Genomic DNA, 12,067 nt, shown 5'->3' on the forward strand with positions numbered 1-12,067 from the left:
TGGTGTGTGTGTGTGTGTGTGTGTGTGTGTTGTGTGTGTCGTGTGTGTTGTGTGTGTGTCTGTGTGTGTCTGTGTGTGTCTGTGTGTGTGTCTGTGTGTGGTTGGAGCCTCATCCTGTACAAAGACTCATCATTAATGCTGCTTCTATAGACCGTAGGGCTGGGTCCTAAACCTCAATACGTCTCAGGTCTCGACCAAAATGTGTTCTCGACATCCCGCTTTAAAACGAAGAAAGGGGTTTTGTAGAAAAATGTGTTAATATTCCTCAAACTTCGATGTGTGGAAGAGGATTAGGGCCACATAAGCATTTTTATTTGAGTACTAAGTTTAAAGTCTGATTTTCTTTTTTTTTTTTTTTTCTTTTTTTTCTAATTTTAGTATCAATTTGATATTTTACTCTAACGCTTATATAGTATTGCACTTAATAATAATAATAATAAATTGAATTTCTATAGCGCTTTTCCCAAGCTCAAAGTCGCTTAACAGAGCAGAAACAGTGTTTAAAAAAAATAAAAAAAAATAAGGATAGGCAGAAGAGAAAAGACTTGTAGCAGAAAATACCCAGCTCTATTAAACTGTAAAACTACACTAATGGGGACCTGGGGAAGTAGACTTCATTATTTAGTCAATGATATACAATCCTACCCAGAGAACATGCCCAGGAAATAGAATTTTGACTAACACCTTTGATGCCATTGTTTTGTCAAATGTAGTTTTTGTAGGATCCTTGGTGGGGTTTTTTTTATGAACTTAATCCTAATCTCAGATCTGTTTTACCCAAAAAAAAACACCAAGGAGAAGAAAGCAAATTGGGTCTAGGATTAAGACATGACACCCTGCTGTTCAGTGCGGCGGTGGGGGCGCAGAAGAGGGACCAATCAGGCAGATGGGGAAAGGCTGGATGTGACGCCTGTGGGACTGGAGCTAGTTCTGGTAGACGGCTGCTCTGCTGCTGCAGCTGCTCAGTCCCCACGGGTTACGCTAGCTCTGTGTGGATGTGTGTGTGTGTGTGTGATGTGTGTACACGTGTACATTACAGGATTCCTGTCGTTTGTTATCATTGGATTTCTGTGTCCTACGGGTGGTGGCTGGGGGAATCCAAAATCGTAAGTTTCCTGGGGTTTTTTTGTTTGTTTTTTGGGCCAATTTTTCAAATTTAATTATTTTCCCTAGATCGATATTTTTGGGATGATTCACCTAAATATGTTTGGTTTTGGGTACCACTAGTCTATATCCACTACAAGCGCGTTGAGTAGTTGTTGAGACTAGAAATGCGCTATAAAAGAACAGTCCATTTACATTTTACATTCCCATTGTGGGATTGCTCCGGTGCCGCCAGATATTCCACCACGTTTCCTTCCACTTCCTGTGTGTTGGAATTCTAACCTCTGGTGGATTTCTGAGGACTATGGTTACCTGGTCCTCAGATCTCTGCAGGGTAAATCCAGACAGCTAGCTAGACTATCTCTCCAATCTGAGGACTATGGTTACCTGGTCCTCAGACCTCTGCAGGGTAAATCCAGACAGCTAGCTAGACTATCTGTCCAATCTGAGGACTATGGTTACCTGGTCCTCAGATCTCTGCAGGGTAAATCCAGACAGCTAGCTGGACTATCTGTCCAATCTGAGGACTATGGTTACCTGGTCCTCAGACCTCTGCAGGGTAAATCCAGACAGCTAGCTAGACTATCTGTCTAATCAGACTTTCTGTTGCATGACTAAAATATCTTTGAACACACACGTTCCACCAAAACTAATTTATAGCTGCACGGTGGCTCCGTGCGGAGCTTAGCCCCGCCCAAGACGATTGTGATTGGTTTAAAGAAATGCCAATAAGCAGAGCCTCCCTTCCTGGAGTGCTGTGTGGACCAGCCAGACCTTCTTCGTAGCACTGCGGAGGAAGTCTTAGTTTTTAAGTCTTAGGATATATTCAAACTTTAGATATACTGTATTTTGCAACGATAGATAGATAGATAGATAGATAGATAGATAGATAGATAGATAGATAGATAGATACTTCATTCATCCCGAAGGAAATCCTAGAATTTCAATGCCTATTTTAGAATATGATATTTTATATCATAAGAAAAGAAAATCGCAATACTTCAAGAATCGCAATACAAATTGAATCAACACCCATGTATCGAATCGGGACGAAATGCTTTTGTCCCAACACTGCTGTATAGCTCTGCATAGAATGAGAAAAGGGACAAGGTGGGGATGGATGGAGGGGAGGGGAGGAGAGGAGAGTGAGTGAGTGAGTGAGCAGGAATAAGCGGGGAGGTACTGGGTGGGGGAGCCCGACAGAATTAGGTCAGCGTGGAGCTGAGGATGAGGAGTGTTCAACCACAGGCCGTATCACCCAGATCAAACATCCAGAGAAGGTGGAGGGAGCCTTGAGCCGCTCTGTGGTGCCGGTTTCTTTTCCACCGGACTGACACCGCCCTCTGGTGGCGTAGTGAGCACATTGTCTCCAAAACCTCAAAGCCTAATTTCTCCTTTTTAGATCAATGCAAACAACCCTGATTTAATTTGTCAACCACGTTTGCTCTTCTTCTTCTCCTCAGGTGCCTACTGTCTGTCTGTGTTGGACTATGACAACACTAAAGGGCTGAATGTGAAGCACTACAAGATCGGAAGCTGGACAGCGGAGGCTTCTACATCACATCCCGCACGCAGTTCAGCAACCTGCAGCAGCTGGTCAACCACTACCGCAGTCAGTTCATGTTGTCATATTTGTTTATTAGAGGGTAACTTAGTTTTTTCCCATTTTTTGTGTGTAATTGACTGATGGGAACAGCAACAGTCCAGAAATGGGTCCAGGACCAGTATTAAGGTAATCGCTGCAGCCGGCAGTGGCGAAACAAGTTACAAGTTACAAGTTATTGGGCGATTACGCACCTTCAATTTACATCCACTAAGAGTGCGTTTGTTGCTACAGAGATTAACCTTCCTGTTAAAGAGTTCTTTTTTAACCCTTGTGTTATCCTCCCGGGTGAAAACAGAAAACACAGTTTTTTTAAATGTTCCTTTTAATGTTTCTTTTAATATTTCTTTAATATATTTTTGTTCTTGATTTATTCAAAATTTTCCATGCTTTTTTCCCCAGCTACTGCCAGTATTTACACCCCTTAAACCAACTTATTAACACAAGTTTTACAATTATTTTTTCAAAAGTCATGGTCAAAATACCTCATATATGTAATTTTATACCTACTTTTTGAGGTAAAAGCAGAAATTATGAAATATTTTGACAATTAAGGAAGACTTAAGTTCAGTACGGAAATGTTTTTTTTGCTGTAAAATATAACATAACATCTGGAATTCAATGATATTGCGAAGTATGTTGTATTGAACCAACAGTGTTTTGTTTTTTTGCCAATTTATTTAAAAGAAACATATTTCTTGAGGAGAAACTTTGAAAAACGGGTCAAGTTTGACAGGAGGGTTAACATAAAAACACCCCTGAAACCCACCAGACTCCATGTAAATAAAAAGTATTTTTCATTGTAAAATATGCTCAGACAGAAACCAAACTATCAAATACATGAAATGAACACACCATTTTCTAATTTACATGAAATATGCTGGCTCTATATACACTAAAAGTATTATTTAAATGGAGTGTGGTGCTTTTGTTTTTTTTATATGTTTAGACACTGTCAATACACTGAGACATCAGAACATGTAGGGGTTAGAGCCCGACCGATTTTTAATGCCGATACCAATACGAATATTTGGTTATTTAAATATAGTTCTGGTAATTAAAATGTATAAAAATACAAGCTTAATATATGAAACTTCCTTTGAACAAAAACACAATAACAACAAAAAAAGAATCTGTGTTGTCAACTGGGACGTTGTAGAGCGTCCCCTGATGGACAGACTATGCAACGCCATCACTAACAGGGACGTTGTAGAGTGTCCTCTGGTGGACAGACTATGCAACGCCATCACTAACAGGGACGTTGTAGAGCGTCCTCTGGTGGACAGACTATGCAACGCCATCACTAACAGGGACGTTGTAGAGGTCCTCTGGTGGACAGACTATGCAACGCCATCACTAACAGGACGTTGTAGAGGTCCTCTGGTGGACAGACTATGCAACGCCATCACTAACAGGGACGTTGTAGAGCGTCCTCTGGTGGACAGACTATGCAACGCCATCACTAACAGGGACGTTGTAGAGTGTCCTCTGGTGGACAGACTATGCAACCCATCACTAATAGGGACGTTGTAGAGCGTCCTCTGGTGGACAGACTATGCAACGCCATCACTAACAGGGACGTTGTAGAGCGTCCTCTGGTGGACAGACTATGCAACACCATCACTAACAGGGACGTTGTAGAGCGTCCTCTGGTGGACAGACTATGCACACCAACACTCATGACATGGTTGACCGTCCGTTTTTATTTTTTAAATATTTATTTAGTTGTCATTATAAATGATTCTGATGAATGAATATTTAAAAATTTAAAAATCGTCCATTATAAATGCCGATACCGATAGATCGGGCAATGCATCTCTAGTAGGGGTCCTTTCTATAGTTTTGTCAGACACTTATAAACAATAATAATAATAATCTGAGCCTGTCAGTGACAAAAACAGCACTATCAGTGGACGGAAACAATGGACATTTGTCCTATAGGATTTTGTTAAGTAAGATAGGGTCCTAGTCAAGAAAAACTAACCGAAATGTCCCTTTAAGTCACACACTGCCTGTGTTTCTCATACACCGCGTAGAATATTCTGTGTTTAGTACGGATTTTCTTTAACCAAATCCCGTGTCTTGTGTCGTGTCCCCCAGAGCACGCTGACGGGCTGTGTCACAGTCTGTCAGACGTCTGTCCGGTGCTGAAGCCTCAGACTCAGGGCCTGTCCAAGGACGCCTGGGAGATCCCGAGGGATTCCCTCCGCCTCGACCTCAAGCTCGGGCAGGGCTGCTTCGGAGAGGTCTGGATGGGTAAGCCGTGGTTTCATGAACGTATCTCCAAAAGCTGCTGCTGGTTTTCTGTCTTTCTGTGGAGACATTTGCCTTTACTGATCACTGAAAAGGAAAGTTTCAAGGCAGTTTTACCCCAAAAAGTGCACTGGACGGGCGCCCAGGTAGCTCAGTTGGTAGAGCGGCCGTCCATATATAAAAACATATAAATGGTATTTTCCCCATGTGGAATTAATAAAGTATACTATATATTATTACAATATCATTTGAAACATTTGGTGTTCAGGTGTTATAGCTACTCACAATCTTTGGCTACTGCAGAAGTACCCCATGGTGTACAGGTACCACTACTACTAAGGTATTGCAATATTGGTCATTTCTATGCTGGAATCTTTTACTTCATTGCCTTGTAACAAGCGATACTGATGTGACCTTCATCGCTTATCAGGAACATGGAACGGCACAACACGGGTGGCAATAAAGACTCTGAAGACGGGCACGATGTCCCCCGAGGCCTTCCTCCAGGAAGCTCAGGTCATGAAGAAGCTGAGACATGAAAAGCTGGTTCAGCTCTACGCTGTGGTGTCCGAGGAGCCCATCTACATCGTCACGGAGTACATGGGACAAGGTCAGCATCGGCTTTCACACATACACACATTTATACTGTAGAACTCAAATGATCTTCATTGTGGTTTTTCAAATAATTGTAGTCTAGTTTGAGTGAGGGTGCTTACTGAATGGCGGCCCAGCTAAATCAAGACAAGCTATGAGGCATTTACTGTCTGCTAAAACCAAATTAATTTAAACAAAATTGAACTTTAAAAAGGTTAAAGGATTCAGAGGCACTCGAGAGGGTAGAGTTTAAAAAAACTTCAGCAAGGGTGGCCTCTAGCCCCCCCCCACCCCAGTAAGTCTCCTCCTTTCATATCTATCCACTGTCACTTCATGATAAAGGGAAAAGCCCCCAAAAAATAATCTTAAAAAAAAGAAAGAAAAAAGCCTTCAGCATTTTCTTGGCTATAAAGTCATTCAAACATGCTACATGGTTAATTCTTGTTGTTTTAATAACTTCATAGCCAAGAAGGCTTTTTAAACTTTACCCTGTCAAGTGCCTCCGAATCTTTCAAACTTTTTATGATTTCATTTCGTTTTGGAAAAAATAAAAATAAAAAATAAAACCGCTCCAGAGGGACACTTTCTACACACCCGAGCATCTCTCTCCAGGCAGACTGCATTGTGACAAACTGGATCTTTATTTTGTCAAATACACTACATTATGTACAGAAAAAAATAAAAAGATTTATAACCGCAGTAACAGGAGGAATTTGACACTAAATAAAAGCTGAAATGACCACGGAGTCACACTAACCGTCGGTGTGTCTCCTTGCCAACAGGGAGCTTACTGGACTTCCTGAAAGGTGACATGGGCAAGATGCTCCGCCTCCCCCAGCTGGTGGACATGGCCTCCCAGGTCATCATTTAAATCCCTTCATAACACTCTCGTCGGTGTTTGCCTCGAGTGTAGACAACCACAAAGCTATTTGTCTTTCTCAGATTGCTTCGGGGATGGCTTACGTGGAGAGGATGAACTACGTGCACAGAGACCTGCGAGCTGCTAACATCCTGGTGGGAGATAACCTGGTTTGCAAGGTGGCTGACTTTGGTCTGGCTCGCCTCATTGAGGATAATGAATATACTGCCAGGCAGGGTAAGACCACAGGAGGGGGATTCTAGCTTTTGGCATTGGTTTTTTTGTGCACTGTCTCTTTATGTAGCGCATAAGTGTCATATCTACATCACAGGGTATCGTGCTGTGAACGTGGGTTCTGAGCAGTCCAACCAAGAGGGATTATTCCCTCAGAATGTATCATTTGAAGATTTTTTTGTTTAGATCTAAGGAAGTTAAAGCATCCAGTATTTCAAAGACCGTAATGGGGAAAAAAAGGTTTTCTTTCTCATCCCTTCAGTCATGTGCCTTGTCTATGCTTCCATGATCTCATATTACCTTGCTGATAAACCTGTCCTCTTGCAGGGGCCAAGTTTCCCATCAAGTGGACGGCTCCTGAGGCTGCTCTGTACGGCCGCTTCACCATTAAATCTGACGTCTGGTCGTTCGGGGTCCTGCTGACTGAACTGGCCACCAAAGGCCGGGTGCCCTATCCAGGCAAGGATCTGTTTCGCTTTCTGACTGTGTATTTTTAGGTCGAGTGCATGGTGCTTTAATCAACATGTTCCACCAGTCCAACAGCATCCAGAGTCACGACTCTGAGTCAATTAGTCATACGCAGGGCCATGTGGAATCTACAGATGTGGAATAAAATATCTTTTACCCAAGCAGAAAACCAGTTCCCTGAATTCTGCAGATTTTGGGGCAACCTGGTAGCCCCCCTCATTGAGCATGTGCCCCATGTACCAAGGCGTAGTCCGTACCAAAGTGGCCATAATTTTGTCTTTAGCTGTCCTGTTAAATAAATGCCCCAAAAGAATCTTAAAGAAAAAATACAAAAGATTCCATTCGGGTCTGGTGGTCAATAAGCAATCGTATGATCGAAAGTGTGATTTTGTGTGACTAACACACATTCTAACACAACTCTTATTGTTTTTTAGGTAATTTTAAGATTTGTCCAGGGACAACAGATGAAAAATAGCCTTTTGGCTAATTTTGGTGTATTTTCAGCAATGTTAATTAATGTACGCTGTCCGTGTCTAATAAATGAAATACCTTTGCTCCATCCCAGGTATGGTGAACCGGGAGGTGTTGGACCAGGTGGAGCGCGGCTACAGGATGCCGTGCCCGGCAGAGTGCCCCGAATCCATGCATGAGCTGATGCTGACCTGCTGGAGAAAAGAGCCAGAGGAGAGGCCCACCTTTGAGTACCTGCAGGGCTTCCTGGAGGATTACTTCACCTCCACGGAGCCTCAGTACCAGCCGGGAGAGAACCTGTAACTGGGCTGAACGTGGAAATGTGCATGCGTCATGCATGTGCAAAACTGAGCATGTCGATCTAATACAGGGTGCATGGACAAGTATGTGTGAGGGTATGTGTGTACAGTATAACGGGGCAGAAAGCCGACAGCATTCTGGGTACAATCTAAGGAGCATCAGTGGGACATCGACCAATCTGCAACATTCAGTTCCTGCCTCTTTCCAAAGTCATTGTCATGCTCTCCGACATGTCAGCAGCTGTGAGGCGATGTTTTTCAAAGTAAGACTAAACTGTGGTATTATTTTGAGTTTATCATACAGTACTTGTATTTTGTATTTCAGTCGATTCAACACCTTACCCATGCTGGTTTTTCTACCTTCCTAGTGTTTGTAAGGGGCCCTAATATAACACATTTCCCATGCACCTTTTCTTTTAACTCACCTAGTTTGATCACCAATTGACCCCGGACTATGACTATGTAAAATATTGCATATAGGTGGGAGTCCAGAGAATAAATGTGGGATATAAGTGTTGCCTTGCTGAAAGCACCACGCCAGGATGTCTATTTTTGCTACATTTTCATTGGGAAATACACATGCTCTTCCATTTTGCCACTTGATAAGAAACTATTTGGGACGTACAATAATTTGCCAGGATATTTCGGGCTTTATTTCAATATTAGACCTGGATCAAATGGAATATGTTCAGGTAAAAGATTTTATTTTACAATCATGCTTCCCCTGTACAACATTTCAGCTCGTGCTGTGAGATTTAGTATGATGATTGTCATCAGAGTGTGTAGTCTCACTCGCCAATTTAGGACGAATTGACCAATGTACAGCTCAACTCAAAGAAGAGAAGACGCAGAGTCTCTCTATTTTCTAATTTTAACTTTTCTTACAAAAAAAACGGCTACTGATCACAAACAGTCATCTCAGGATGGAGATGGAGAGGACTAGAAATCTGCTGCAAGGATTTTTGTGCCAATGAAAATCTTTTGTACTCTCTTCTACTGTGTAAACGTGTATTTTACTACTCTACTTTTCTTACATTGAAGTTGTGTACGCAGTTCTTCTTCTTAAAGGATAATCCACTGTTTTTGGGATCCCACACCTGTGTACTGTACCGACCGGCTTACCAGAAAGGTTTCAAGGTGCTGATTTGTTTTCAAGCATTCAAATTAAAATCAGGGGCATCTTGTTGTCTCCTCTCAAGTTCTAACCTTCATTAATATGCAGATTTCTATATTTTATAATCCTCAGTATGTCCTTAATAAGTGCATCTTTGTGCACGATTGTACACTGGAGATATACTGGAGATAGTCTGTCTGATATTCTTCGCTATGCCTTCCTTCTGCCTGTAAGAGGCACACCAGAGCACATTCCCGTATGCATACATCATGTGTAAAAATCAATTGGCATCTTGAAACGCAATTGTAAATATCCTTATTGTATATATCATCTTTATAATTTATGCCTTTTAAAATAACCCAATTGTTTATCTTGCCCATTGTTCAAACTTTAATGTTCCTGGTACTTTATGGTATGGGTTGAATAACATCTGACAATAACATTATAGTCTATATATATATATATATACAGCAAAACTCTGACTCACCGACCAATCAGGACGAAGCAAAGTCATCTTTCCAGTTACAGTTTCTGGCTCCATTTCAGCACGTGTCTCTGGATTACTAGTCTGGATTAACGGAGGTACTTTTCCAGGATAAAGCCCGACATCCGGCAGTGTGAAAACCTTTTTAAGATTTAAAGCCCACTCTCAGTCAGGTCTCATTGTAATGAAAGGGGAACCGATTTTACAGCTCACTGGTCATAGGGAGTACCACTTAGCTTGTGGTCCTCATCAATCCATCATTTAAAGATACATAGTGTGTGTTTGTTTTTCCACAGTCGCTCAATGGTTTTTTGACGTCTCCAGCTTGTCCATGAAGCACTACTCATCATGATTACATAACTCCATACAGATGATGGTTTGATCTCCGTGTACTGTGTCCTGTGGACATGGGGCATGCCACAATTAATGCATTTAACCTGCATGGGTGTAGTCAGGATGTCTGGCATTGTCCCCCTTCTTTTCCCCGACCTGTCTCATTGAATCCTCATGAGCAAAAGTGCACGAAAAAGATATTGGATGCAGCCTTGCTCACAAGCCAAGGGCATTTCCTATTGGGTCTTCTTTCTGGCTATGCAGATATTTTTTTTAATCTGTGATATTCCTATATATATAATATATATAATATACTCTTTTCTACTGTATCCAATGGGGATTTTCAGATACGTAGCTCTTTGTTAAATCCTGCTGAATATTGTTCAAATTTGAAAATACGTTTGAATAAAATTTGTATGTTTCAGACTGTACCCTATGGTGTTTGAATTAATTTGGTCTCCATAATCAGAAAGAGCTGACTGAGTTTGTATTTGAAGAATCAAAGGTCACAATCAATAATTAACCTGCTTTTTACTTTTCAGTGTTCTTTCATCTCGGTAGAGGTGTTAATGTTTAGCAGGCGTTCCCCACGTGCAGCTGCAGTATCATGAATATTGTATAACCCATAACTCCATTTAAGTAGGAATTTTTGCTCTTTTTTTTAAAATGCAGAAAGTCAATAATGTGCTTATAGTGAAATGAACAATGGAAAAATCCATCAAATTCTTTGTTATTTTTTCATCAACTGTGTAGAATTGAGACACTGCCCAATGACTGTGTCCACAGCTCATGAAGATTCTTATCTTACATAAGTAACGTGAAATATTGTATGTACTTGTGTTTGCAAATCATATTGTAACACAGTGCTGGAAGTACTCAAATATTGTACTTATGGCTGGGCGATATGGAGAAAATCAAATATCACAATATTCTTGACCAAATACCTTGATATCCATACTGCGACGATATTGTAGGATTGACAAATGGTGCTTTAACAAAATATTGTTATTACAATGAGATTTTTGATATATAATCCTCGGAAATGTGGATTTAATGACAAATTCTAGAACAGTCTGCAGAAGATGACATCAGTTTACTTTAATGCAGCCTTCAAAACCAGAAAAAGACACCACTTAATGAATTACAATATTACAATATCCAAAATCTAAGACGATATCTAGTCTCATATCACACTATCAATATATTATTGATATATTGCCCAGCCCTACAACTACTCATAATACAGACACTTGTCTGTGTCATATTGTGTTATATGAATTGATTATTATGACTGATGCATTAACATGTTAACAGTTTTTTATGATGGAGCTCCTACTACTACACTAGCTACTACTTTGCGTAGTTTGCGTATTTTAATCTGTAGGTTTTTTTGTTTTTATCAGATTTCATGTGTTGTATGTAAAATCTCCATCTGCAGAGAAATATTAAGCATAGCTGTCACATATAGTAAAAAGTCCAATATTTACCTCTGAAATGTGGAGTAGAAGTACAAAGTAGCATAAAACAGGAATGGTCAGGTAATGTACAAGTACCTCAAAACTGTTTAATGCTAGTGCGGTTTGGGTTTCATCACATCATTACCTTAAGACTTTATAGATATGATTATGAACTGATGAAATGTTTCATAAGTCAGATATAATAAATTACACATTAGTTTTGTTTGGGGTCTCAGAGACACTAGCTGTAAAACACGGTTAAATCCAATGGGTTTTAATATTGATATTAATATTATAATTGTGGTTTATTTTCAATTAGGTTTACACACAATACATTTTCTTTGGTGTATTGGTGCATAGACAAGAAACGTAATTATAGAATTACAAGAAAAAAATATAATATTAATTTTAAAAAATATACAAAAAGAAAATATGTAAAGTACATACAGCATATAGCCAGGAATGTGCAAGAATATATTCCAAGGTATGTGCAAAGGTTCATAGTATTAACAATAAAGAATATTCGATGAAAAATGTATGATTAGTATGATTTTGATTATTATTATAATAGTCTTTTCCACATACAGCAGCAAACAACAAGGAAGTCATCATGCCACAGTCAAATTAACAATAGGGTGTACTGAAATACTTCCCATAATTGTGTAAAAAAAATAATTATTATCATTACTAATATTGTTATTATAGAATTGTGTATCACTGATTCATACATGATAATGCCCTCAGGACAGCCACATCATTTTATACACCCCACCTAGTCGTCACGTGCGCCGGTG

General features: G+C 40.2%; 1 protein-coding gene across 1 annotated transcript in view; it reads left to right on the forward strand.

Annotated features, from left to right (window-relative positions):
• The window catches only part of src (v-src avian sarcoma (Schmidt-Ruppin A-2) viral oncogene homolog), a 40,691-nt gene extending 30,444 nt beyond the window's left edge, over window positions 1–10,247 (forward strand). The window contains 8 exon segments of the mRNA XM_032521224.1: window positions 2,568–2,630; window positions 2,633–2,716; window positions 4,808–4,963; window positions 5,391–5,570; window positions 6,337–6,413; window positions 6,497–6,650; window positions 6,975–7,106; window positions 7,681–10,247. Of these exon segments, the coding sequence (XP_032377115.1) occupies window positions 2,568–2,630; window positions 2,633–2,716; window positions 4,808–4,963; window positions 5,391–5,570; window positions 6,337–6,413; window positions 6,497–6,650; window positions 6,975–7,106; window positions 7,681–7,889 (1,055 nt within the window). The 3' untranslated portion in view covers window positions 7,890–10,247.
• The last annotated feature ends 1,820 nt before the right edge of the window (window positions 10,248–12,067 follow it).

Source organism: Etheostoma spectabile, chromosome 7, assembly GCF_008692095.1.
Source record: "Etheostoma spectabile isolate EspeVRDwgs_2016 chromosome 7, UIUC_Espe_1.0, whole genome shotgun sequence".
Taxonomy (NCBI): Eukaryota; Metazoa; Chordata; class Actinopteri; order Perciformes; family Percidae; genus Etheostoma; species Etheostoma spectabile.